General features: G+C 52.6%; 10 protein-coding genes across 10 annotated transcripts; 4 read left to right on the forward strand and 6 right to left on the reverse strand.

Moving 5' to 3' along the window:
* Positions 1-343: 343 nt before the first annotated feature.
* HD553DRAFT_304677 (uncharacterized protein) lies at positions 344-1,586 on the reverse strand. The gene is made up of 5 exons (XM_046179043.1): positions 1,314-1,586; positions 1,149-1,236; positions 996-1,068; positions 859-918; positions 344-772 (listed from the first exon to the last, which is right to left on the reverse strand). Exons 1-5 carry the CDS (start codon positions 1,468-1,470, stop codon positions 683-685), a joined length of 468 nt encoding a protein of 155 aa, XP_046039776.1. The 5' UTR covers positions 1,471-1,586; the 3' UTR covers positions 344-682.
* Positions 1,569-2,870, reverse strand: HD553DRAFT_304678 (uncharacterized protein). The gene is made up of 5 exons (XM_046179044.1): positions 2,773-2,870; positions 2,556-2,695; positions 2,113-2,196; positions 2,016-2,045; positions 1,569-1,949 (listed from the first exon to the last, which is right to left on the reverse strand). Exons 1-5 carry the CDS (start codon positions 2,821-2,823, stop codon positions 1,883-1,885), a joined length of 372 nt encoding a protein of 123 aa, XP_046039777.1. The 5' UTR covers positions 2,824-2,870; the 3' UTR covers positions 1,569-1,882.
* A 1,510-nt stretch (positions 2,871-4,380) lies between these two features.
* Positions 4,381-5,876, reverse strand: HD553DRAFT_304683 (uncharacterized protein). Its single transcript, XM_046179045.1, has 5 exons — positions 5,654-5,876; positions 5,570-5,580; positions 5,379-5,489; positions 4,945-4,959; positions 4,381-4,867 (listed from the first exon to the last, which is right to left on the reverse strand). The coding sequence occupies exons 1-5, from the start codon at positions 5,684-5,686 to the stop codon at positions 4,813-4,815; spliced, it is 225 nt and encodes a 74-aa protein (XP_046039778.1). The 5' UTR covers positions 5,687-5,876; the 3' UTR covers positions 4,381-4,812.
* A 265-nt stretch (positions 5,877-6,141) lies between these two features.
* HD553DRAFT_102141 (uncharacterized protein) lies at positions 6,142-9,016 on the forward strand. Its single transcript, XM_046176375.1, has 12 exons — positions 6,142-6,291; positions 6,363-6,420; positions 6,523-6,565; positions 6,631-6,708; positions 6,776-6,824; positions 6,889-7,087; positions 7,147-7,669; positions 7,730-8,081; positions 8,145-8,391; positions 8,450-8,556; positions 8,625-8,662; positions 8,721-9,016. The coding sequence occupies exons 1-12, from the start codon at positions 6,276-6,278 to the stop codon at positions 8,898-8,900; spliced, it is 1,890 nt and encodes a 629-aa protein (XP_046039779.1). The 5' UTR covers positions 6,142-6,275; the 3' UTR covers positions 8,901-9,016.
* Positions 9,017-9,504: 488 nt separating this feature from the next.
* Positions 9,505-11,223, reverse strand: HD553DRAFT_339063 (uncharacterized protein; the record flags this gene model as incomplete). The annotated part of the gene is made up of 6 exons (XM_046182405.1): positions 9,505-10,166; positions 10,248-10,435; positions 10,530-10,693; positions 10,802-11,015; positions 11,085-11,130; positions 11,199-11,223. 6 exons carry the CDS (start codon positions 11,221-11,223, stop codon positions 9,505-9,507), a joined length of 1,299 nt encoding a protein of 432 aa, XP_046039780.1.
* A 413-nt stretch (positions 11,224-11,636) lies between these two features.
* On the forward strand, positions 11,637-12,295 carry HD553DRAFT_264673 (ribosomal protein L10e/L16; the record flags this gene model as incomplete). The annotated part of the gene is made up of 3 exons (XM_046177446.1): positions 11,637-11,729; positions 11,814-12,129; positions 12,219-12,295. Coding segments are annotated over 3 exons (486 nt in total), but the record flags the coding sequence as incomplete, so codon positions are not given.
* Positions 12,296-12,499: 204 nt separating this feature from the next.
* HD553DRAFT_327757 (aminotransferase) lies at positions 12,500-14,553 on the forward strand (the record flags this gene model as incomplete). The annotated part of the gene is made up of 12 exons (XM_046181836.1): positions 12,500-12,535; positions 12,634-12,781; positions 12,882-12,936; positions 13,041-13,125; positions 13,210-13,330; positions 13,421-13,500; positions 13,576-13,594; positions 13,665-13,752; positions 13,823-13,916; positions 13,984-14,090; positions 14,153-14,335; positions 14,403-14,553. 12 exons carry the CDS (start codon positions 12,500-12,502, stop codon positions 14,551-14,553), a joined length of 1,167 nt encoding a protein of 388 aa, XP_046039782.1.
* A 25-nt stretch (positions 14,554-14,578) lies between these two features.
* HD553DRAFT_360718 (uncharacterized protein) lies at positions 14,579-16,202 on the reverse strand. Its single transcript, XM_046183961.1, has 6 exons — positions 16,032-16,202; positions 15,859-15,944; positions 15,722-15,791; positions 15,141-15,649; positions 14,948-15,061; positions 14,579-14,870 (listed from the first exon to the last, which is right to left on the reverse strand). Exons 1-6 carry the CDS (start codon positions 16,146-16,148, stop codon positions 14,789-14,791), a joined length of 978 nt encoding a protein of 325 aa, XP_046039783.1. The 5' UTR covers positions 16,149-16,202; the 3' UTR covers positions 14,579-14,788.
* Positions 16,203-17,154: 952 nt separating this feature from the next.
* Positions 17,155-20,402, forward strand: HD553DRAFT_304690 (uncharacterized protein). The gene is made up of 16 exons (XM_046179046.1): positions 17,155-17,276; positions 17,361-17,425; positions 17,524-17,870; positions 17,964-18,043; positions 18,140-18,153; positions 18,217-18,366; positions 18,475-18,643; positions 18,735-18,864; positions 18,949-18,975; positions 19,104-19,175; positions 19,240-19,378; positions 19,446-19,483; positions 19,614-19,721; positions 19,781-19,859; positions 19,925-20,148; positions 20,219-20,402. Exons 1-16 carry the CDS (start codon positions 17,242-17,244, stop codon positions 20,363-20,365), a joined length of 1,824 nt encoding a protein of 607 aa, XP_046039784.1. The 5' UTR covers positions 17,155-17,241; the 3' UTR covers positions 20,366-20,402.
* Positions 20,403-23,696, reverse strand: HD553DRAFT_304694 (uncharacterized protein). The gene is made up of 15 exons (XM_046179047.1): positions 23,266-23,696; positions 23,021-23,090; positions 22,913-22,942; positions 22,749-22,835; positions 22,541-22,656; positions 22,286-22,463; positions 21,989-22,193; positions 21,787-21,898; positions 21,641-21,717; positions 21,510-21,575; positions 21,358-21,438; positions 21,116-21,289; positions 20,867-21,037; positions 20,756-20,799; positions 20,403-20,686 (listed from the first exon to the last, which is right to left on the reverse strand). The coding sequence occupies exons 1-15, from the start codon at positions 23,336-23,338 to the stop codon at positions 20,572-20,574; spliced, it is 1,599 nt and encodes a 532-aa protein (XP_046039785.1). The 5' UTR covers positions 23,339-23,696; the 3' UTR covers positions 20,403-20,571.
* Positions 23,697-23,760: the final 64 nt, after the last annotated feature.

Genomic DNA, 23,760 nt, shown 5'->3' on the forward strand with positions numbered 1-23,760 from the left:
GTACATTCGGGTTCGGGGTGCAAGTGCTTGAAAATAGCATCGAATCAGACCGAGTTCTTTAGCCGACTTGAGATGGTACACTCACAATTGTAACTCTGCCACACGCCCTTCTTCCCTGCACTGCCTTCAACTGGTGGTGTTCGTGGTGATGCAACGCCTGGCGAAAGATCGCGAACAATCTCCCCGGTAGGAGACCGCTTCCAACCGGCCTTGAGAGGAGCCCGTGGCATCCCAGACTGCGACATGATGTATGCTAGAAGCTGCCGATAGCTTAGTAGGCGATGTTTTTTGTGGCTGCTAGAACAATTTCAGAAGACAGAATCCGAATGCAGGTAGAGATGATGGGCCGATTCAGTTAGGATCGTCTTCAGTCTTACAAGATATGGAAGAGACGCGCTGCCGAGCCATGCCGGCTTCCGATCCCGCTACTGCGACCTTGAAAGATCGACATGGCCTTCTGAACCTACTTAGCTGCTGTTGCGAGCACTCTTCTCTGCTATCCAGTAAAGAGGCATTTGCCAGCTAACGAGCACCAGAAGCGATCATATTACACGAATCGATATCGATCCCAGATCTTCCCCTCGACATATACATCAGTCCCGTTGTCCCATTGCCATGCTAACTTTGACCTCTCAAGTTGCCGTCTACATGCATGAACCAGCGTCCAGGCCCGTTCTCCCATCTATTTCTGCACCCGGGTGAAGACAGGGCTCTTCTTTTCGTGCACAGGGACCTCTCCCTCTGGCGACCCTGGGATAACCTTCTTCAGGCCCTGGCAGGCGCAAGAAAGGCAGGAAGGCAAGGTCAAATTTCAGACGAGGGCGTAAGAGAAAGACTCCTTCCGCCGATGAGACGTACAAGCTTGTCCGCTAGGCATCGGTTAAGCGCTCCTTCCTGTGTTCGGCAAGCTTGGTAGTACTGAGGAAGCGTAAATGCAGGCATGAGCGGGCATGATCGCCAGAATGACCTTACCAAAGCTGATTCAAGATACCTACCTGGTTGTTCTTCTCCAGACATTGCCAATGAGCTTCAAATTGGGCGTTGCAGTTTTCTCGAATCTTGGTAATACTGTCACATGGATTTCATTCGAGATGAGCTTCGGCTGCCCGTCGAGGCGAACATAGCGCGGTATGACCGTCACTGCTTACATTTCTGCTGCACATCGGGTCACTTTTCTCCCTTCTTTCAGACAATGAGCCGGATCTCGGTTCTCTTGCTTGCAAAGCATAAAGTCCTCTGGTATGACGAGCGGGTCCGGTAGCGAGATCATTAGCTCCGGTTCCGGCCCAGAGGTTCCTGACGACGCAACGCACCGTTGACATCCTTGCAGTATTGTCCGATCGCAAACGAAGCACTCTTCAACGGGGCACTGGTCACGCCCAGCTCGTCGACATGGGGTACCGACGAAGGAAGGGGGTTAGGGTCGATGTAAGGCCTGTCCTCGAAGTTTGCCGTTCGGTGAGAAGCCATCTTGAGTCGTGTTTTTCCGGCAGGATTAAAGAGTTTTGAGGAAGGCCAACCGGTCAGACAATCTAGCGTGACGAAGTGATCGAGTTTGTAGAGCAAGTGTCAGCACAAACTGCATAGCATACATAGACATCGACATGGTCATCGTAATTGACAAGTCCCGGACCAGCGAATGGCCAATCTGGGATAACCGACGACGAGGGATCTCAGGTCAAATCGCGCGACAGCTTTTTGCTTAGGTAATCACCAGAACCTGCCTCGAGCTCGCTAATCTCAGACTATAGAAGCGATGAGATGCGAAGGTGTTGAAGCTATCCGTACACTCAGAATTAAGATGGACAATAGACAACCCGGAAGGCGGGGGATGAATTAGTTTACAAACTGCCGATGATGTCTGCTAGTCTCGCAGTACCGCTCAGAAGCCTCCCCGCCCATTCGATTGACTTTTGACAGTGAACTCTCCTTTTGGCACAAGGTCCTTACTGTGAGTCAGACAAGAATATAGTCAGTATGTGGTTGAAAGGAGCGACGTTATGGTCGAAGCATACATGGTGGTTCCCTTTCTCAGCATCGTCCAACTGTTATGAGCGAGATCATGATCAGCATCATCTCATACACATAGAACGGCTCTCGGAACAGGCTTACCGAATGACACCCGGGTCGTTCTTCAAGCTCTCGTTCAGTGTTGCCAGCACAGGGGGTGAAGTATCGAAGAGCATGCTGAAGTGGCTGATTGTGACAAGCGAGAAATTCGATGTCAGCGAGATATCCGGCAAAAAGTCTTGCAAACTGTCCAAGCCAGAAGATCAAGTTGTGTCGTGGAGTGGCCGCATTATGTTCCCATCATATGCTCTCGACAAGATGGATCGCTTGCCTATCTTTAAAAGAATGGGCAAGTCCGTCCGATACGGCCATACATGGGCAGCAAGCCATAAGCGTGGTACTGCTGCCTGGCGTTCCCGAACGATTTCCATCTCAGCAGGACCCTGATCTTGTCCTTCAAAGCTCCAGTCTCTTCGCATAGAAGCCAGTCCGCAGGTGGCTGCCGTAGTCGCAGGCTGAGCCCAACCCAATTGCATATTACTCACTCTCCTTCCGTGTAATACTGCTGGTGCCTCCTCATCCGCATCGGTAGCGTTCTTGAACCGAGGTTTCTGATATCCCGCACGACCCCTCCTGTTCGCATCACTCGTGATGACAAGTTGGTGATGAGCTGGTGCAGTTCCCGCTAGATAAAGTACTAGGTTGTCAGTTGAGTCCTCCCATCGTCGGTTGAACACCCGAGTCTATCTGTCGAAAGCTCACGTTTGGTGGCGGAACATGGGCGGCAATACAGACTAGTTCGTAGAGAGGCATGATCGTAGATTGCAAGAGTTGACTTGTTGGTGCTGATACGCTTTCCGTTTAAGAAGTTGTTGAATTGTTGCAGGCTTGATCATGATGATCGTCGTTGATCGTTGAATCTTGTCGGTGCCGGCCCGCTCGACTTTCCCAAATCAGACTTTCACGTGACGCGATGTCCCCGCAAACGGGTCGCAGCATTCCACGTTTCATCTAGCGGCGGACGAAGTTATCAAGGATCTGTTGTGGCCTTCACTGTAGCACTTTTGTCATTCCTTAGCAGGCAAATCAGTGGTATTCCATGATGAACGTGTATGTATTCAGAGTTGCGTTGCGACAGCGATGTATGTGCGATCGCGCTCAGGGCACGATCTCTTACGGACACGCTCGAGCTCATCCTTCATCTGCCGCGTTTCCTGGCAGTCGCCAAGAAAGCACAAAGAGCGGCCAGAACCGATTCGGAGCTCGCCCATATGTTTGCAACAAAATTGGAGACAGCGAAAGCTGTATTTGCTGAACCGCGATCTCTACGGAATCTCGTTTTCTGCGCGCCACGATAGTTTGGCCACTGAAATCGTAGAACCGGAGGTCTCTTTAGCCGCTCTATCGTATGCCACCGATATGAACCGGTCAATCCCTTGAGTTCCTTTGATAACCGGAGCGTAACCGTAGAGAGTATGGAGGTTTCGATCTAACAGTGAAAGTATGACTCATGGCGGTCCGTGCCGCTATCTCTTGACCAACTCTATAGAGGAATACCAGGACGGAGGGGAGAGCCGGTTTGGATGGGAAGATTGGGAAGAGAGGGACGAGGACGAGGACGAGGACGAGGAGGTGGAAGATGAACCACTCGCTACCACCGCTACTGCCTCAAAGGCCAAGAGACCTCACCTTGAGCTTCCGCTTGGAGCCCTCATGCGATGGGAAGGCAAGAAGAAATATATGAGATGATTCAACAACAGCGACTCGCTTCCTCCTTTTGTCTGCAAGAGTCGGAGTCGCTCCGATAGCAATCGTGGCAGATTACATTCGTTTGGCAATACTAAGAGAGTAGAGACCGTTAGACAGAAAACCCTTCCCAATGCGGCTTCCATCACGACCGTTGTCTACTCCACCTCATCATTGCCTCAAACGGATCGAAGGACATGTAAGTACTGGCCTCATTCTGTAAGATGATGTTTGCTGAATCTTGGAGGGTCGAACCAACGCAGAATCGGCTACTGATGTCTTGGAATGCCTGGACAAGGTCCATGTGCGCAGTAGCAACTCCAGAAAACGTTGAGAGGTGAACTGGTTGCTTGAAATTCTTGATGATCTTGACAAAATAAGTCTCTGTTGCGGAACAAATGATGTTGCAACTTGATCACCAATAGGAAACCGTCAACCGATTCGAAACCATTAAAGATCTGGATTGAACGGCACCGATGCCGACCCGGAGTCTGACACCATGATCACGGGGGTGTCTACCTGTGAATTGACAACTAACGCAGACCCTACAGAGGACAGACCAAGAGCCTCAAGATGCGATGGATATCGCAATGGATTCCACAGAATGATACCCGAAGGTTCCACCCGCCCGCTCGAGGTCCGGAGAAACTCTCTTTGCCATTGAATACAGACGATAGCACGGCTCTTGGTACGCCTCGGCACACACAACTCTACCCACTACAGCCGCGCTCACGTCCACCGAAGGGCATCATGATAGAGTTCTGGCGGCTCTCTCATTTATGGCTGAAGTGGTCCAGCAAGGATTGAAGAAAGCCTCAATAACGAGATCGTAGGTGGGCCGCAGTACAGGAGACGATGCAGCGTCCGTGAATTTCAGAAGGTCGGGCTCGTCTATCCCTTACCACACACCGCCCCTCGTGTCCAGATGCCTCGCATGCTACTGATCTCGCATTCCAAACCAATGGCGTTCGATGTATTTTCCATTTTTTGATCGACATGCATTCATTCCATACACGTCGCATGTTCTGCTCCTTTCTCTACATGAGTGCCGTCGCTCTAGTGCGCTGCGGGCTTGGCATCCTTCTCGGCCTCGGCGACGAATTGCTTGATGCTAAAGTGCGCAAGCGAAATAGAGCCGGTGTCAGTCAACCACAAGGTGGGGGCGTTCACGGGGCATCCTAGACTCACAAGTCCTCCTCCTCCCTGTTAATTCGGCGTGTCACAAAAAGTCAACCATAGAAGAGTCGCCAGATCAGTAACGTGTCTACGAGTTTACGATTGAAGCAGCGTGCGGATGTCCAGCTAGGCAGAGGACAGACAGGGTCCGATGTATTGGGGAATGACGGTTCAGCGACGACCGGTCCTCGACGACCTGGATGTTTGTAACTAAGTGCCCAGTCTCCTCTCTGGCCTGCTCCTTCGGCACCCTGAACCCGGCGACTTCCTTTTGACGTCGACCTGCCCATGAAACCTTCTGCTTAACGGCATCATACCATTTATCCGGCGATCCCTAGCCGTTTGCTCTCGACAAGCCAGTCGTCACGGCGACCACACGCAATTCCCCGGGATAACTTCCTTCCGTTCGTAGCCTCGCGTCGATAGAGGAGCTGACTGATACTCACTTGGAGCCAGTCTCGATGTTCTTCTGCTCGGCAACGGGAGCAGGAGCCTCCTTGCTTCCACCGCTCGAAGCCATGGCGATGGCAGCGGTAGAGAGAATGGTACCAAGAGCACTTTATCCGGAGGAGTAGCAGCGGTCAGTATCCCTCGTGATCCTTCTTGAAGATAACCTGGGTTGGTAACAGTAACATACAGGTACTCGTTCTGTATTCATCAAGGGCAAGTGAATTGGTTTTCAGTCATTGCCAACATTGTGCCTGTTTCGACGGGGACTGACCTTGATAGCTCGTCCAGCGATAACGTAAGACATTTTGAGGAGTTTTCTAGCGACTTATGAACGGATTATCTAGGAGCTAGCGGAGAAGGTCGAGGTTGCAAAGGCAACGACCACTGATCTATCAATCGTTCATGTTTGCGAGGTCGAATACGGGAACCGTCCCCGTCGCTGTCTCTGAGATCGCGGGACGAGGGATGATCGATCGGGTCTCACGCGTTTGCCAGGTTTTAAGGAAGCATCGCGCGATCCCCCCGGGAGTCCATCAACCTCGAGCCTCGAGAGCTTGGACTTGCGATTAAATACGGTCCTGAAGGGTCAAAGTGTCATATCAAGCTGCAGGTCGACCTTTCGTAATCGTGTGCCGGCAATCGACTACGCAGCGATCATTAACACAGGTCTCTCAGCTCGGGCACAACTTGATCCATCTGAGATCAGAGACTATACGGCGAACGCGGCTCTGTCGCGCATTCAAAGACGACCTCCCGTGATACGTCATACCTATAGACATCTCTAAGACAGCTACCTTCCACGTTGCATCTGTGAAGACGCTCGAGCTGGAACGACTTCGAAGTGTACGATCCTTGGTACGATAACATAGCTTGTTGAGGGAATCCTGTTCAAGATGGCTGGGGTCATGTGTAAGTTCCCGCTGTGTATAGGCGCTTGAACCCCGTTAGCTAAATAGCTCATACGATTGTTCATCTCGAAGACGATCTGGTCATCCTCTTCTGGAGGGTGGTCATCAACATCTTTTTCCGAGAGATTCGGTACGTTCACCCCGGGACCCTCTATCGATCTCAGACGGAAGACTGATTTTCGATTCGCTGGTCTCTACCCTGCAGACCTCGCGGAACCTTTAATATCCCTAGAGAAGGTCCCGTCATCTTTGTCGGTGCTCCGCATCATAATCAGGTATGGCTTTCCGATTCAACCTGGCTCTTACTCGGGGCTCAACACCAATGTCCCCTGTGATACAGTTCTTGGATCCTTTACTGCTGTCGTCGGAAGTACGAAGAGAATGTCCTCGAAGAGTGGCTTTCCTGGCAGCGGCGGCCGTGAGTCGAAAATAGAATGGACTGGACAAAGTCCCAAGCTCAAGCTCTCATCCTTGTGTATTTACAGAGTATCAAACGGCTGTTCGTTGGAGCTTTCATCAGGATGCTCGATAGTAGTAGGTCGTGCCGGTTTCGACATCTGGGTAGGTTATGGCTGACCCATACGTCTCCGACGTCCAGTTCCGGTAACTCGAGCTGCTGATCTGGCCAAGATGGGAGTCGGCAAGCTATACATCGAAGAGTCGGACCCGTTGAGGATCATCGGTGTTGGCACCCAGTTCAAGAAGCAATGTGTCGTTAGGGGTCAGCTGGTACTACCCAAACATGTGGGCTATGCTCAAGGCGAAATCGCCGAGATTATCAGCGATACAGAGATTCGGTAAGTCTCCCCCAGTAGTCGTCTGATCACCGAACGACACGCTGAAATTCGGATCTTAGGCTGTCTCGAGAATTTATCTCTGCCGGAAAGGGAGGCGCTTCCGATGTGCGAGCTACCCAAAAGGTCATCAGCGAAGGCGAGGCTGCGAAGGCTCAAGGAGAACCTGGACTGGCATTCAAGGCCCTTCCCTATGTCGATCAACACGAGGTCTATGGCCACGTATACAAGCGTTTGGAGGAGAACGGTACCATCGGAATCTTCCCTGAAGGTGGTTCTCACGACCGGCCGGATTTGTTGCCGTTGAAGGCTGGGGTTTCGGTTATGGCGCTTGGAGCCATGTCACAGAACAAGGACCTCAAAATCAAGATCGTACCCGTCGGACTTTCCTACTTTCATCCCCACAAGTTTAGATCGAGAGCCGTGGTCGAGTTCGGGACACCCATCGAAGTCCCTCGGGAGTTGGTGGCCCTCTTCGACAAGGGCGGAGAACAAAAGCGGGAAGGTTGCGGTAAATTATTGGAGATGATTCACGACGGATTGAAGGCCGTCACGATCCGAACTCCGGATCCCGAAACATTGATGGTAGGCCGGTCGTGGGGTTCTCACTGACACCATAGCTTACCCCATTCGCCGCGGCCATAGGTCATTCACGCAGGACGAAGATTGTACAAGTCTCCGGGTCAACAATGGACTCTTGGACAGGTCGTTGAATTGACCAAGCGCTTCATCGAGGCTTACCAAGTCTACCGAGACGAGCCTAGGGTGATCAGGCTCACGGACAAGGTTCGACGATACAACCGGAAATTGCGTGATCTAGGGCTCAAGGACCATCAGGTCGAGCGCGCGACTACACAGAGGAAACTGAGGAACCTATTGTTGCTTATCTACCGATCGAACTTGCTGCTGGCATGGGCGATTTTGGCCTTGCCTGGCGTTATCACCCACGCTCCCATCTTCATTCCCGCCAAGATGTACAGCAAAGTTAAAGCCAAAGGTATATACCTAGTCACCTCTATCTACCCCTGCAAGCGCGCTGATTTTCGATATCATCTTGCAGAGGCTCTTGCGGCATCCAGTGTCAAGATCGCGGCGAGGGACGTCATCGCGACCTGGAAGATCCTCTTCTCGCTCGCTGCCACTCCAGCTCTCTACATCGTGTATGCCATCCTGGCGACCTGGCTTGCCTGGCGAAACGGGGCATCGTCCGCGGTCGTCAAGTCGATGCCTGCCCTGATTTTCATCATCATGCCGTTTTTTGCGATGAGTTCGCTCAAGTTTGGAGAGGCCGGTATGGATGTCTTCAAGTCAGTACATCCTTGCCTGCTTACACCGAACATCATCGCTCATCCCCCTTCCCTGCAGATCATTACGACCACTTTTCCTGTCCTTGTTGCCCGGAAGTCAGAAAGAGCTCGAAAAATTGCGCAAAACCCGAGAATCGCTCGCCAACGAGCTGTCCGAGGTGATCAGTTAGTCGCACGCAATCGCATCAAGTTCACCAGAGCGACAAACTGATGAACCCTCGTCCACGTTGTAGATGACTTTGGACCGAAACTTTGGGTAAACTTCCACCAAGTAGGTAGATCTGCGCACCACCATGCGCTTTTCGAAGCTGACCGATCTCCTCCCCTAGTCCCGCCTTCGACCAGCCGCTTCGGTACCACAAACTGGCGAGAACCCGGGAATGATGTATCGCAAGGGAGATAGCGCCGACTCGTCCGTCTTGTCGCACCCCATGTTGTGGCTCGACGAGCGGATATTCGGTAAGTCCGACGGTCGTCGGCCGGAAGATGACAACCGGGCTAATGTATGAACGTTTCGAAAAGGCTGGAGTCGATCCGCAGCGAAAGGACCCAATGTCTGGAACGCCAAACCCAGAAGTGAACTCGGCAGCCCACCTCTGTCACCGACCGAATCCGACACTGAAGAAGTGGGAGGTGCAGATGTCGACTATGACGACGTGTTGGCGATCATCGACACTCGTCGATCGAGAAACGACGTACGGGCCGGTGGTACGTCGTATTCATCCCGCAACCAGCCTTCGATGGAATACAGCCCGAATTACCTGGAGAATGCGAACGATGATGCTGTAAGGCGACGAAAGCCGAGGACGAGGGCGGAGAGCTTGAACCACGCCGTCACGGCTGAAGAACTGAAAGAAACGAACGCTCGCGAGGGGGACGCGACCTTTGCGTCAGTCGCATCGGAGTTGAACAAGGACGCTGACACGAGCAAGGGCGACAAGGAAGAATGACAAGGAAGAATTGCGGTAACGTCGTCCATGGGAAGTATAGACACGAAACGAAAACGTAATGCAAGATGGAAAGAACATCACTTTTGTACCCGTACCTAGAGGTTATCTGTTATGAAACCGTCATCATTCGATCTCATCATCGTATATGCAGACCTCTCAACTCTCACACGGTGAGCTTGTTCAACCTCAAAAACGTCTCCTTTCTCTTGGCCCGCTCTGCCTTTTTCTGGTCCCTCTTGAGCTTGGCCGGGTCGATCTCGACCTTCCACCGATCGTTGACGACATCGAACCTCCCTCCGGCCCGCTTGGCCATCCTAGCGATCCTCGAACGTTCGAACAAGGCGTTTTCGTAATCGCTCTCCGCGGCCTCCCGGACCTCTTTGCTCGTCCTCCCTCGCACTGTCACCCCGCCGAGACCGACCTTGGCGAGCGTGCTCTCCAATCCTGCATCACGTCCGCCTTCTCGCCACTGTTGTACAGCCTGAGCGGCGTACTTTTCCTTTTCCTCCCTCTCGGCCTCCCGGGCCAAATTCCATCCCTTGGTCGCCTTGGCCCTCGAGAACCTGGGTGAGAGTTCCTCAGAGAGGTAGAGCGGCATCATGCTATCCACGTCGACGGGGACCTCGGGAACGGCATCGAGGTCCGAGGCGGCCTTGGCGTTCAAGTTGATGTACGCGTCCGAGATGGATCGAGGCAGCTTGTTGACGGGTGCTCGGGAGGAGGTGGCCAGAGGTACGGTGGAGGAGTTGGACCAGATAGAATCGGCGGGTACGAGGGCGACCGTGCGTTTGGCCACAGCGTCGCTCGTCGTATCCGTTGCCAGGGCTACCAAAAGCAAATAGCCAACCAGAGTCAGTTCGACCGTTAATCAATGACGCTTGACCTGGATTGCCATCCGGGACTCACGCTCGATAGTCTCGGCCTTGGCAAATGGCGGCCAAAGGATCTTGATCAACCCCTTCGACTCATCAATCTCGTATTGATCCGGATCCTCGGCTCCCTTGATCTGTCCGGCGGCAAACCTATCGTATCGGTAGAGTCGCATCCGCTTGTCCCAGACGGGTTTCGAGGTTGCTATCCGGCTCGCAAAAACGCTGAACGAAAGACAAAAGACGATTCGTGCGTCAGTGATCATACCGCCATCGACACGACCTCCTGCTTAGGAAGCGGCAGATCGCGAAGACTCACCTCTTGCCTCCCTTTTCGTTCCCTTGATCGATACAGAGCTGGACGTTGGAATAATGGATCGGTCGGCTGACGTTCATGAAATTCCGTTGACCCTCGAATTCCCTGCGCTCGGTCTCTCCGGCACCGGCGGGAAGCTCTCGAAGGATCTGGTTCGCTTTTTTTTGCTGTCAATCCGGTTTCCCAAGAAGGAAAAAAAGCGTGCAATGAGGAACATTGATTTAGTTGGCGACTTCGATTGGTCTTGCACTCAAATTCGATCAGCGAAGACTCACGGTGACCCCGTTCAACCGGAGTTTGTTCCTCTCCAGATCGATCTGAGTGACCTGATGGACCTTCCAGCCGTCCTTGTCGTCCTTTCCATTGACGTACTTGTCCTCGGGTTTACCGACGGTGAGCCGGACGTAATCTCCTGTACGAATGTTCCATCGCGCTATCCGGTCGTGAGGCTGGACAAACTTTTTCTTGTGCAAGACTCGAGGTGAGAACCTGTGAGGAAGAGGACGAATAGGGTTGAACATCGTCGAACTAGCCTACTGTGAAAACCGTAGAGCTCACCTGCCGACGAATTTATGGGGCAGGTTGCTCTCGAGGTGGTGTAGCCCTGGAGACGACAACGGAGATGTGTATTTTCAGCGGGGTCTCTCCGTTATCGACGTTGTCTTCACTCACCTTTCGGGAGAGACACAGCGGACATGGTGTACGGATGGATTGTGTGATGAGGTCTGAATGATGTAGCGATAATCATACGAAGTATATGGACGATTACGATGATCGATGATCGATGTGTACATTCGTTTTCCCTGAGCCCAATCCCATCCAATAAATATGCGCGTCGCCTCTTCGTCTCTCGTCTCTGTTTCTGATCCGAAAGCGCACACATCGATCTGACTCGAAGGTGTTGCAAGACCATATAGTTATTAACAATCGACTTGGACCGACCTGTAACATACAGACTAGTCGTCCAGCAGTTCATAGTCTTCATAATCCGTAAACATGCTCCGGTCAGGTCTAGCCACGAGCCTCAACCAAGCTCGTTCCACCGTCACCCGATCCACCCTGATATCCACACGACCGTCGCTATCTTTATCGGCCCAAAACTTGCCCGCAACATGGCAGGTCGGTATGCAACAGCAGCGATTCAGGTCGCAATTGGCACCTCGAAGGACCAAGTACCGTAAAGCTCACAAGGGCCGGGTCGCTGTGAGTCTGACTTGCAGGATTATTGAGCAATGCATTGAAGTCCAGCGAGCTGAATGAATGCACGTTGTGTTCCACCTGCTACAGCTTCCCACCGGCGGTTCGACCAAGGGAACAACGCTTCAACTCGGCTCTTACGGTCTCCGCCTCCTTTCCTCCGTCCGCCTCACGGCTAAACAACTCCAATCTGCCGAAGTCGCCGTCAAGCGAAAGATCAAGGCCGTCAAGGGTGCCGAATGCTGGATGCGAGTCTTTCCCGACGTGCCCGTCTGTGTCAAGGGAAACGAGACGAGGATGGGAAAGGGAAAGGGGGCGTTCGAGTATTGGGCTTGTAGGGTACCCCATGGGAAAGTCGTGTTCGAGGTCGGAGGTGGTGGGATCCGGGAAGAGATCGCTAAAGAGGGTGAGCAAGGCTTGGGGTGTCTTTTTCGGACGATGTTCTCGGAAGTGTCCGGCTCACACTGTCTCATGTTTGCTTCCAACTCTCATCAGCTCTTCGACTAGCCTCTGCGAAGCTTCCTGGACCGACCGAGTTCATCTCCACCTCGACCCCTCCTCGACTGGGTAACATTGCCGATGCCAACGCCGCTCCCGTTGCCCCTATCGCTTCCTCTCCCACCAATTCCACCTCCTCCTTGAACGGGATTCCCTCATCGCTCTTATCATCAGGTGCGCGACCCGCTCTGTCTTCACTCTCGGCGGGACCTGTGCAAGCGGCCGTTAATGCCGTAAGGGCCAAATCGACTTTTACGGGCGCGGTCAAGCAAGACCCCATGACTGGAGAGGTCATCAGTCTGCCCGATCTTGACGTGAGTTCTCCCCAGGTATCTATTTAATGAAGACGTCCATTGACTGAACCAGCATATACCGACTGCGTCGTATCGCCTTGCTTGATTCCCCTTCACAGGCCTCGCTAGTCAAGATCACAAACAGCGCCACTCCGAAGACCCCCTTGCCGCCCTCGAAACTCGTCTTTGGCAAGACGTTCACGGATCACATGTTGACGGTGGATTGGAACAGTAATACCGGCTGGGCGGAACCCAAGATCGAGACTTGTGAGTTGGACCGCGTGATGAGGTGGAGGTGGGAAGAGAGCCGGTGTGGGTTGCTAAACTTGGTTGGTCTAACTGGCGCTATTGTGATTGCGCGTGACAGACGGACCTCTCAGTTTGGACCCTTCTTCCGTCGTGTTCCACTATGCCTTTTGTCTGTAAGTGCACTTGTCCATCCAATCATTCCGATGTCGATTCCAGGAGACCTTGAAGTCGGGAGACAATCGGCTGAGACCTTCTTTGTTACGTATCATCTGATTAGTTTCGAAGGGATGAAGGCTTATCGATGCGAAGATGGGACTATCCGGCTCTTCCGACCGGATATGAACATGCACCGGATGAACAGGGTTGGTTTTAGTCCTCACATCGCATCAGAGACGCTGTCCAAGAGTGCTGACATCAGGTTTCACCTTGATCTCGTCTTACGTCAGACCGCCGCCAGGATCGCACTGCCCACCTTTGACGGTGAACAACTGACCGAGCTTATCAAAAAGCTCGTCCTCCTCGATTCCCGTTGGATCCCTGGCGAGCCCGGATACTCGCTGTATATCCGTAAGTCTGGGCGGACATTGTTCGATTGGCCGTGAGATTTCTGTTTGAATCTTCCATGCTGACTCTTCTTGGCTTTGTTCGATGCTGCAGGTCCTACCTTGATCGGAACACAGAGCGCTCTAGGGGTGCACCCTAGTTCGGACGCCAAGCTGTTCGTCATTTGTTCGCCCGTGAGTTAGGCGGTCTTTCTCTTTCATCCTGTCTGTCGCTGTGGTACTCATCGGGACTTTGTTCGCGGATCATAGGTCGGGCCTTACTATGCTAGTCAGTCCATTCCGAGACTGACATCAGGGTCGTGTCTGCTGAGATGCTCACCGTCGCCTCGCATTTACAGCCGGTTTCAAGCCCGTCTCGTTGCAAGCTACGACCAAGTATGTACGAGCGTCGCGAGGTGGTACTGGATCATACAAGCTTGGAGCCAAGTGAGTCCCGTCGTCCTGCATTCGAATGAAAAACCTCAAGTCAGCTTAAATCGGCCCTATAACGCTATAGCTACTCGCCAGGCGTCATGCCCCAGCTTGAAGCCGCCAAGCAGGGTTACGCTCAGAACTTGTGGTTGCACGGACCTGAACACTACTTGACCGAGGTGAGCACCAGGCGCACATGGCATATAGCGAGATGCGGTCTGCTTATCGTAGTGTCGCACATCGCAGGTCGGAACGATGAACCTTTTTGTCGTCATCGAGAACGAAAAGGGCCAGACCGAGCTCATCACCCCGCCCCTCGAGGATTTGATCTTGCCCGGTGTGACAAGAGACAGGTGAGTCGAGCGAGACTAGTTTCATCGCGACGCCTTGCTAACGCACTTCTTGTGACGTACAGCGTTCTGACCATCTGCCGTGAACACGCCGCCGGCCAGGTCCAGGTCGAGGGTCTCCCTTCGTCCGACTTTGTCGTCTCGGAGAAGCACATGACCATGCCCCAGTTGGTCGAATACCAGAAGCAAGGCAAGCTTAAGGAGGTGTTTGGAAGCGGTACCGCTGCCATTGTCAGCGCCGTCAACAAGTAAGTGTTCGAGGCGCTTTATCCTTTCGAGCATAGTGACTAACAGCTCCCATTGATGTCCATACAGCATCGGCTACGAGGGCACCGATATCCCCGTACCCGTAGGACCTTCCGGCTTGGGCAACATCGCTCAGGCCGTCCTTGACCGAATCCAGGCCATTCAGACCGGCAAGATCGATCACCCCTGGAGTGTGATCGCCGGCAAAGCCACCAACTAGATGTACAAGAACATGTTCGGGTCATGTTGTGATTGCCAAAAAAGGTGGCGACAGTTTGTATCATCATGTCAGTCGAATACATACAAATTGCGATAATCGGCAGCCCACGGCTTGCTTTCTCCACATGCGAGGGTATGGGAGACGGAGTGTAAGAAACCCCAAAGCGAATATGAATGACATCTGACGATGCAGAACTGAATGGTACGGTCTAGGATGGCAAATAAGTATGCCATCGTTATCTTCTCTTCTTCAACGTCTCCTCGAGTAAGGAAGCGTGATTGGTTTGGTGTTGCTGGAAGTGATCAGCGGATGGGGGTCTACATGGAGACAAAACAAGAAAAGATCAGCCTTTGACCCGGGAAGAACATCACCAGGGGACATTCCGGTGACTTACCCTTCGGTCACGGTGGTTGTCGAGAATGAGAAGCCCCTGCCGTCCTTGAGTGGGGTGACCCAGGCCGAAGTCCCTGCCGGCTCTTTCCACTCGAACGGGTTTGCCGCAGCGGGCCTAAGCGATCGACTTCATATACTCAGCCACTGTTCCTATCGCTGACAGCCAACAAAGATGCATAACAACCTAGACTTACGCTTTGCCCCCGACCTTGCTCGTCGACCCGATTTTCCACCCTTTAGGCCTATCTAACCCTTTCCAAGCGGAAGCCGAAGCCGCGGCAGCAGCCTCCTGTTCCAGCTTTTGTTGATAAGCCATCCATTCCTTCTGTTTCTTTAGTTGTTCCGCGGCGAGTTGACGTTCCCTCTCTTTCTCCTTTTCCTTCTCCCTTTCCCATTCGCGATCCTTGTTCCGACCCCACCCGAAGCCCCAAAAACCGTCCGAACCCCCGCTCCTAGATCCACTTGCAGCCCCGTTCAACCCAGCCCATCCGTTCAGCCCGTTCATGCTCGTCGATCCGGGCAGATGTCCAGCGCTGACCAGACATTCTCCAGCTTTCCCCTTGACGTATCCCGCAGTGCCCTCGGGATCATTAGTAGGGTTCTGAGAGAGATTCTGGAGAGTGGAGAGAATGGTTCGGGAGCGAGGTTGCGTTCGAGGGAGATGCAGACCGGATTGCAGGAGGTAGTGAAGGATGTCCAGAGACTGGAGGATGAGTGGAAGTGGGTATCAGTAAGTGGACGACGAAAGAAGAGGGGTCTACTTCGCTCGACTTACCTTGATGTTCCAGGGCCAGGCGCACTTCATCCGTTCGCTCAATACGTCCAGCACGATCTCCAACAACTCGCTGTTCCGTCCAAATCCAGCATTCAAGATCAGCCTCATGCCCGTCCATGTGAAAACGCGAGACTGACGGAGCTTGACAGTATTGAGCGATCGCTTGTAACTGTTCCTCCCCAGCGAAATCGGGGGAATAGTTGGTGGCCTCTTCCACGTAGTCCTGCGATCATCGATGACGGGACATGTCAGTGCTGTACCATCCTCGATCGATAAAGATCGTTTGAGATATGACAAGCGGAAGACTGACCTTGACGACCCGCTTGAGCATGGCTGGGTGGTAGAACGTCGCAGAGTCCAACGGGTCAGTCTGAGGTCGAGGTTCGGGCACGGGGGCAGAGTTCCAGTGTGACCAAGGAAGTCCCATCGTGTTGGATGTCCGGTCGTTGGGTTAGTGTCTAGAAACTGTGGGGTATGGATCGGTTGTGTGGTCGAATTGATGACTGTTTGGAGTCGAGTCCGTTCGGACAGGATGTTCAGAGAGGGATGATACTTGACTGTATTGGGTTTAGGGATGGTGATGATTGGTGGCGAGGGATAGTGACTCGATGACGGGAAGGCGATCGCTGCATCTCTATATCTTCGTCGAGGCTGTGTCGGAGCTATGCTTTATGCTGGTGCTGTGTTCGTGAACTCGATCGATGATCAGATCCACCGTACAGTCATCTTTGAGCCTCGAATAGGATCTGGTATGACTCGACTTGGATGTCCGTGACAAATACCTCAGTATGAGCGGCGACGGTGTCACTGGGATTGAAGGGGGGGATGCTAAACCGTATGAAGCGAGCGAGCGTCGTTGGACTGAGAAGATGCGGAGGAGGATGATTCATCTTTTCTCCTGATCAAATGCTAACACGGCTCCGATCACCGTCGTTTATCTGTTCGATCGATGGAAAAGAAAAGCGGACGGACGGACGGATCCGAAAGAACAATTCGAGCCAAAGGATGTTCAAGCTGCCAACTTGACATGATGATTCGTTGACTCGCATCCAATAATAACGCCGGCGGTCCACCATCTTACACCTTCAGTCCGAGGCTGCCTGGTAGCTAAATGAGCCTGGGAATCAGAGAGCTCGGTCAACATGTGAAGTTCAAACTCTACGTGATGGAGCGCAAACGCGATCACGATCAAGATTCGTGCTTGACCCGAGACATTTCTGAAACGGTCCCCGCGCGATGCGGCAATGTTTCCGCCTCCATCCCCCGCACCCCTCGGCGTAATTCTGGGGTAATCTCCTTTCCTGGATGCCGGCATCCACGAGAGAGCGCCCCTCGGGAATGGATCCGGCGACGACCGAGTTCATGCATCTCATGCATCTCATCAACTGCGACGACTGTTCGCTGGATCATGTCGACTTGATCACATGTACGTACACAGTTGTTCGACCTTACAAAGTAGACCTGTATCTGACAAGCCTACCAAAGATCAGCCCTGAAACCCCTACATCTGCTTCTCCAAAATGTCCGAACAATCCTACTACATCGGCTTCGACGTGTAAGCAGATGCATTCCCTCAAAGGCACCCCTACCAACACCTTGAAGCTGATGACCAAGGCGGATGATGCTGTCGTATATACAGCGGGACTGGATCTGCTCGAGCTGCTCTGCTGGATTCAAAGGGCAAGATCATCGCTGATGCCACCGGTAAGCCCATCACTCCTCGCATCCATCACGCCAGCATTCGATACATCGCATAACGAAACGAACCTAACTCTTTCCTTTTCTGCCCGCTCGACATCTAGAAAACACCAAGACTTACCGTTCAGAGACCGACCACAGGATCTACGAACAGTCTACCCAAAACATCTGGTCCTCCCTCGCCCTCTGCTGTAATCGCGTCCTCTCTACGTCGGGCATCCCGGCGTCCCAGATCAAAGGGATCTCTTTCGACGCTACCTGTTCGTTGTGCGTCGTCGATGGACAAGGTGTTCCCGTCTGTGTGACCGAAGGCGAAGGGTTAGGGAAATCAGGCGAGGAGGCAGGGGATAGGAATGTGATCCTCTGGGCGGATCATCGGGCCGAGGAAGAGGCGGCGTTCATCAATCAAACGGGGGAAGGGGTCTTGGGGTTCGTAGGCGGGGTGATGAGCGTGAGTCGATAGCCCTCTTCCTGCTCTCTTTCGACGGTTCTTGTTTCGACGTACCCGTTGGAAAGTGTCTTACTGTGCGATATGACTTGACAGCTCGAGATGGAGATCCCAAAGACCTTGTGGTTGAAGAAACACATGAAAGAGGAAGATTTCGAAAAGTCCTTCTTCTTCGAGTGAGTTGTCGCCGTCTCCTCCTTGCCTGCCGTCTTGTCCGATTACTGTGGCCTGATTTTTCGAGACGATTCTTTTCTTTCGCTTGCGGTTTTCAGCCTCCCTGACTTCCGTAGGTCTCGTTCGCACTTTACCCCTTCGCGGCACGACTGACCGCTCCTACTGGATTTGACAGTAACCTACCGAGCGACCGAGTCGATCGCCCGATCCAATTGTTCCCTGACTTGCAAATTTTCCTACGTCTCGCCTGGCGTCAAGGTCAAGCATCTGGATGGAAAGGAGGAAAGCAGTGAAGGGTGGAGTGCAGGGTTCTTGAACAAGATCGGTTCGTCCATCCCCCATCCTCCTCTTCGTCCAGCCTGTAGTGCTGCGAACTGACGCTCCCCCTTGACATTCTGAACTCTTTCCGCATCCCTCCGGTTTGGTACTGTAGGCCTCGAATCCCTCGTAAAAAGGGATTTCGAGCAGGTCGGCGGTCAACCGGGTAAGAACGGGTTGATCATGACCGCCGGACAACCGGTAGGGACCGGATTGACCGAAAGGGCCGCCAAGGAGTTTGGCTTGTTACCTGGAACTCCTGTTGGGAGCGCTGTTATCGATGCGTGAGTGTGCGACGGGTACATCACATGTTATTCGGGTCGACGCGAGGCTGATGAAATCCTATCGGCCGTGGTGCGTATCTTCGCTTGATAGATACGCCGGCTGGGTAGGAACCATCGCTGCCAAGTCAAGTGCGGACAAGTCGACCGAGAGGCTCAAGCTCGAGGAGAGCAGTCATCGGCTGGCCGCTTGTGCAGGGACGTCGACTTGCCATATCGTCCAGGTAAGTCGGGTCTAGCGTCACTTATAAGCACGTCATATCGATCCAAGCCGGTTCTGACGATACTTCAACTTGCGCCTTGATAAGAGCGACAAGGGCGTGTTTGTCGACGGGTAAGTCTGTCCAAACAGTCAATTCGAACGGAATGAAACTGACGACTTCACGTGCGACAGGGTTGTAAGCTTGTTGAAAATCTGATTGTCGTTCTGACTGTCGAATCAACTGATTTCCTGAAAATCCAGTGGGGACCTTACCCTAACGCCGTCTTCCCGGGCTGGTGGATGAACGAAGGTGGCCAATCGTCTACGGGACAGGTAGGCCAGCTAGCTTGATTGCGATCACCGTACGCTTCCAAACTTACTTTCCCTCGCTCGTCAGCTTATCGACTTCATCATCAACACCCACCCGGCATTGTCTAAAGCGCAAGAACAAGCCAAGGAAAGCGGCAAGGGACTTTTCGACTTTTTGGAAGACAAGCTCGAAGAGTTGAAGAAGACCCGAGGTGTTTCCAGTACCAGTTAGTCGAGAGCATTGCTAAGGAGAAAACATCAAGGGCTAATATAGCTCAAATTGCCCTTTTGCAGCGGAGTTGACTAAACACCTTCATTTCTACCCGGACCTCGTGAGTTTTGGAAATAGGTGCTGGATGAAATGGCTAGTATGACTAACAGTAGTTTCCTTTACAGCACGGTGAGAAGCGCTTGTCGATCACTTGATTGCTCACTCGCTAAGGTGATGATTTGACCACTCTAGGCAATCGATCTCCCTTGGCCGATGTCAAGATGAAGGGCATGATCACTGGCCTGACGCTAGACAGCGGTGTTAATGACCTGGCTGTCAAATTCCATGTCACGCTCGAGGTGCGTTTCCTCTGATGATACGATATCGGCAGTGTAGCTGAGGTCTGTAGCGCATACAGGCCATCGCACTGCAAACTCGGCATATCCTGGACGAAATGAATGCCAAGGGGCATGTTGTCGATTCCATCTATATGAGCGGTAAGTGGTTCAATGATCACCGCATTGCGTACCCCTTGCCTGACCTCAGTCATTGTGTTTCCCAGGATCGCAAGCAAAGAACAAGCCTCTCATGCAGCTCCTCGCATCGGTCTGCAATGTGGCTGTCTTTATCCCTCCCCATCCGTCAGCAGCAGTGGTGATGGGCGCGGCGATGATGGGTCGTTGTGCGGCCAACATTTCGGAAAAGCTGCAAGGCAAGCCCATCGAGACTCAGGAAGAGCAAGACCGAATTGGTGTCGAGATGCAGAGCGAGCTATGGGACGTCATGGTATGTCCACTGCCACAGAGACAGAGCTCGCCTTAGCGAATGATGCTCATCCAACCGTTTAAATGTCCAGGCCGAGATGACTCCGGAAGCCACGGCGGTCATATCTGACGCCTCTGATCTGGAGAAGAAACTGCTCGACGTCAAGTACAAGATCTTCCGTGAATCCATCGAGATTCAGAAACGCTGGAGGGACCAGATCGATGTTGTAGGCAATTGACGATGCGAGTACAAGCAGACGGTATATCGAGGAATGTAATCTTGTCTACATGCGTACAGGAAATCATGGATCCAGACATGAGCGTTCAAGGTATTGACTACACGATCCGAGGAACAAGATCACTTGACCGAGAATGGTTATTATATATAGACTGCAAGCGGGATCCGTCGTCATCGTCGAGGAGCAGAGGTGCTACCCGGTCTAGGTCATGCAGCGTGTCGTCGTGCCCTCGCGAGCTCTTGTTGTATGGTCTGTCTCCCCTGCTCAGAAAGCTTGGGTTGTCCAGAGGAAATGTCTTGCTCAAAGTAGGTCGGGATGTGGCTGCATGAGAAGGAGAGCCGGATGAGACGCCGTTAATCAGGACTTTATGAGACCGAGGCAAGAGCTCACGTTCGACCCTGTTGCTTCATCTCGTGAGATCGATCACGTTGAGCCTGAAAATCGTATCGGAAAGTTGGTCATGATCTGGTGGGAACGAACACAGCTGAGATGGCGACGAACCTGTTCGATGATTTGCTTCTCCCGCGTGGCTTCGCCCCAGTTCTTGCCCACGATATGTCCCGTGACTTCCCTCCACAGATTCCGACTCTCCCGCTCGGTCTGTTCCTCAAGCGGTCGGACGTCCTTAGGCACCAGATCAAGCTCGTCCATGTCAATGATGATACGCCATTCCTGAGAATTTGCACAGGAATCGCAAATCAGTTCGATTATCCCGAGACTTGTCACCTGCGCTTTCGTTTCATGGCCCACCTTTTCACCCTTTCGCCTCCACTTGATCTGTTTCCGCCACGACCCTTCATAGTTGCCCAATATCCGGTCAGAGGGCACGCTCTTGATCTTGCTCCAGGCGACCTCGTCTGCTTTGCTCGGGTCGTACTGGAAGACGATACCTTCAAGCGCAAACTTTGGCTTGCCCAACCAAGACTACGAAGCGGGTGCGAAAGATGATCAGCGCCGAGCGATGCTATGCGAGACCTAGCGTTGTCTCTCACCTCATCCTTATACTCAGTGATCGCTTTCAATCTCAAGCCTGGTTTGTCGCTAGTGCACGTGATGACCGTCTTGTCGCTGATCTGTGAAGCCCGAACAACAAGAACGATTCAGCTTCAGATTGGAGAACAGGTCAGTGACAAATATCACTTACGGTGCCATAGTACTGCCCACGCATGATTCCGTTGACCTGAGCGATCGGATGAGTAATTTGATACGTCTGCATTCATGGCACGGTGTCAGTCTTCGTCTACGCATACACTCTACGTGGCTCTTCAGATTCACTTCGCCAGCTCCTGGTGATGGGTCGGATAGCTTGATAAACAGTCCTTGGTTGGCAGAGCCGGGGGTAATTTGCACGCCTGAAATCACAGAACGGTCAGCTAATGGCCTCGACGAGACGCGGCATAACAGAGACGCCAGACACTCACATGGGAAAGATACTTTGGCCGAGATCTGATCAACGCAAGACATTTCGACACCTCGCTGAGGGCAACAGTAGTATGCCGAGCTGATAGGAGGATGGTGCGAGACTTGTTCCGTCTATGAGGCCAGATTCCAAACAGAGCGAACCGGTCAGTCTCAGGCGATGTCGATGAACTCTTTCGATGCGCCCGACAAAGCGAGACGTACCAAGTAAACGACCTCGACTTTCTCGTCCTTGTCCCGGATCGTCATCCCTGCTACGGCCTTTTCCATATCCTTGACCGCGGCAATCTCAGTCGAAGACCTAGCCGAGAATGCTCGACCGAGCTTCAACTTGGACGGCGTCGGGAGGATCTTCGAGCCTGCGTTACCTGAGGCTGTCTGAGATGGAGATCCAAGAGACCTGACCGAGCTGATATCAATAACATCAAGTCCGTCAGTCTTCTCTCGCCCTCTACAAGCATATAGAAGTCCGATTGTATAGCGATCAACTATTGGACTCACACATCGTCTCCAGTCTCGACAGCCGCAACCATAGGCGTACTCATCGCGCTCATCGCGACCAACTCTCGCTCTCCACCGTTCGTGCTCGGATCAAACTTGTAGGCGTTGATCACGGGTGCCTTTGTCTTTGGATCAAAGGTAACAGGTGACAAAGACCAGTTGCATTGAAAGTGTTCGCCTAATGTTGGAATTGAAATGACACATATCGAGAAATGAGTCAGAGTACTCTCGGCCGATTCGTATGGTAAAACTCACCAAGGGTGGAGTTGTAGGGTTTCCCGATCTTGTACCTGACAAACTTGAGCTGGTTCGAAAAGCTATACCGCATGACGGACAACATCCTCTCCAGCTCGTCCGGGGAGTCTCCCATACTACTCGCGCAAAATATCGCCGAACATATCCAACCGCATCGCAATGAGCCTCGGCGTTGATTGCGAAGAGAAGGGGATCGAAGGGGACTGACCTGGCAAAGATATCGGGTCGGTCGGCGTAATGCCAGTATTCCAGATTAGGGATCGGCTCGAGCAGAGAAGCCGGGAGCGAGAGTCGTCTTTTAGAAATCCAAGGTCAGATGCAAGCCGTCAGCAGAGCGCACGATTGGGAAAGGAACTAGCGAATGAGACGTACAGGTTTGCAACATCGGACACACCGATCAACCTGTAAACACCGTATACAGAGCCATTATTTACTCTGTTAACAGGTAGTCAGAAAAGGGAGTGCAGCGGAGAGACTGACTTCTTCAATAAACCGAGGATGACCTTCACTTTGCTCTCTCCTCCTCCAGTCTCGGGTACGACAGCGGGAGCTACGAAAGCGTTCCGTCATCGTTTTTCAGCGATCAAGTTGGAATGTAGTCCGAGGTCAAAGGAAAAAAGAGAGGAAAGTGTATCAGCCAAACTCAATGAGTGCTATAAGGCAGCTACTATCTCCTTGTAATTCTAAGATGATGTGATTGCGCAAAGAGGGAAAGGCGAACTCACCCGAATCGTCATCTTCGGTCTCCAGCTTGCTCGTGTCAAAGCCTTTGAGCTCATCGGCTGGAGTGGTAGCCATGCTTTCGTCTCGCTAATCTGATGCTCAATACTACTGATCTGTAGCCTAATAGACAACTCGTTGATGTGGTGCTGTGAATATGGACAGGGTAGGTCGAGGTCGATCCGATCCGATGGTTGCGAGCTCGAGTATACCGTTCGCTCGCGGAGTTCGGCGTCTAAGGCGCAACGTTGGTCGGTGGCTAGCTAGCTTCAGCGCGGATTCGATCGAATCGGTATGGCAGCGTCGAGAGAACAGTCGGGAACAGAGGTTCCAAAGTCGGAGTATGGAAATGTTCTGAACGAGAGTCTCTGTGTTTAAACTCGCTGTTCGTCGCTGTTCGAACGTTTGCGATTCCCCCGATTGCCCGAATGAATGGATGAATGGCATGAATGGAGTGAGCGGAAGCAAAGCTTCACAAGGGGGAAGGCGCACGGAGCACA

Source organism: Filobasidium floriforme (genome assembly GCF_021052385.1).
Source record: "Filobasidium floriforme strain CBS 6241 chromosome Unknown HD553scaffold_2, whole genome shotgun sequence".
In the NCBI taxonomy this organism is placed as follows: domain Eukaryota; kingdom Fungi; phylum Basidiomycota; class Tremellomycetes; order Filobasidiales; family Filobasidiaceae; genus Filobasidium; species Filobasidium floriforme.

What these genes read in the sequence shown, in the direction of transcription:
- HD553DRAFT_102141 (XM_046176375.1), top strand. An exon ending in CATCAGGATGCTCGATAGTA is followed by an intron (nt 6,825 to 6,888) that starts GTAGGTCGTGCC and finishes TCCGACGTCCAG; the next exon opens with TTCCGGTAACTCGAGCTGCT. An exon ending in CAGCAAAGTTAAAGCCAAAG is followed by an intron (nt 8,082 to 8,144) that starts GTATATACCTAG and finishes ATCATCTTGCAG; the next exon opens with AGGCTCTTGCGGCATCCAGT.
- HD553DRAFT_360718 (XM_046183961.1), bottom strand. Translation starts at nt 16,148, where the DNA reads ATGGGACTTCCTTGGTCACACTGGAACTCTGCCCCCGTGCCCGAACCT. An exon ending in CCTGGCCCTGGAACATCAAG is followed by an intron (nt 15,650 to 15,721) that starts GTAAGTCGAGCG and finishes CTCATCCTCCAG; the next exon opens with TCTCTGGACATCCTTCACTA. An exon ending in AGCAAGGTCGGGGGCAAAGC is followed by an intron (nt 15,062 to 15,140) that starts GTAAGTCTAGGT and finishes TCGATCGCTTAG; the next exon opens with GCCCGCTGCGGCAAACCCGT.
- HD553DRAFT_304690 (XM_046179046.1), top strand. Translation starts at nt 17,242, where the DNA reads ATGTCCGAACAATCCTACTACATCGGCTTCGACGT. An exon ending in TCGTAGGCGGGGTGATGAGC is followed by an intron (nt 17,871 to 17,963) that starts GTGAGTCGATAG and finishes ATGACTTGACAG; the next exon opens with CTCGAGATGGAGATCCCAAA. An exon ending in CGACTTGCCATATCGTCCAG is followed by an intron (nt 18,865 to 18,948) that starts GTAAGTCGGGTC and finishes CGCCTTGATAAG; the next exon opens with AGCGACAAGGGCGTGTTTGT.
- HD553DRAFT_304677 (XM_046179043.1), bottom strand. Translation starts at nt 1,470, where the DNA reads ATGGCTTCTCACCGAACGGCAAACTTCGAGGACAGGCCTTACATCGAC. An exon ending in ATACTGCAAGGATGTCAACG is followed by an intron (nt 1,237 to 1,313) that starts GTGCGTTGCGTC and finishes TCGTCATACCAG; the next exon opens with AGGACTTTATGCTTTGCAAG. An exon ending in ACCCGATGTGCAGCAGAAAT is followed by an intron (nt 1,069 to 1,148) that starts GTAAGCAGTGAC and finishes TCCATGTGACAG; the next exon opens with TATTACCAAGATTCGAGAAA.
- HD553DRAFT_304683 (XM_046179045.1), bottom strand. Translation starts at nt 5,686, where the DNA reads ATGTCTTACGTTATCGCTGGACGAGCTATCAAG.
- HD553DRAFT_304694 (XM_046179047.1), bottom strand. Translation starts at nt 23,338, where the DNA reads ATGGCTACCACTCCAGCCGATGAGCTCAAAGGCTTTGACACGAGCAAG. An exon ending in ACCCTACAACTCCACCCTTG is followed by an intron (nt 22,464 to 22,540) that starts GTGAGTTTTACC and finishes TTCCAACATTAG; the next exon opens with GCGAACACTTTCAATGCAAC. An exon ending in AAGTCGAGGTCGTTTACTTG is followed by an intron (nt 21,899 to 21,988) that starts GTACGTCTCGCT and finishes CTGGCCTCATAG; the next exon opens with ACGGAACAAGTCTCGCACCA.
- HD553DRAFT_304678 (XM_046179044.1), bottom strand. Translation starts at nt 2,823, where the DNA reads ATGCCTCTCTACGAACTAGTCTGTATTGCCGCCCATGTTCCGCCACCA. An exon ending in CAGTATTACACGGAAGGAGA is followed by an intron (nt 2,197 to 2,555) that starts GTGAGTAATATG and finishes TGTCACAATCAG; the next exon opens with CCACTTCAGCATGCTCTTCG. An exon ending in AACGACCCGGGTGTCATTCG is followed by an intron (nt 2,046 to 2,112) that starts GTAAGCCTGTTC and finishes CGCTCATAACAG; the next exon opens with TTGGACGATGCTGAGAAAGG.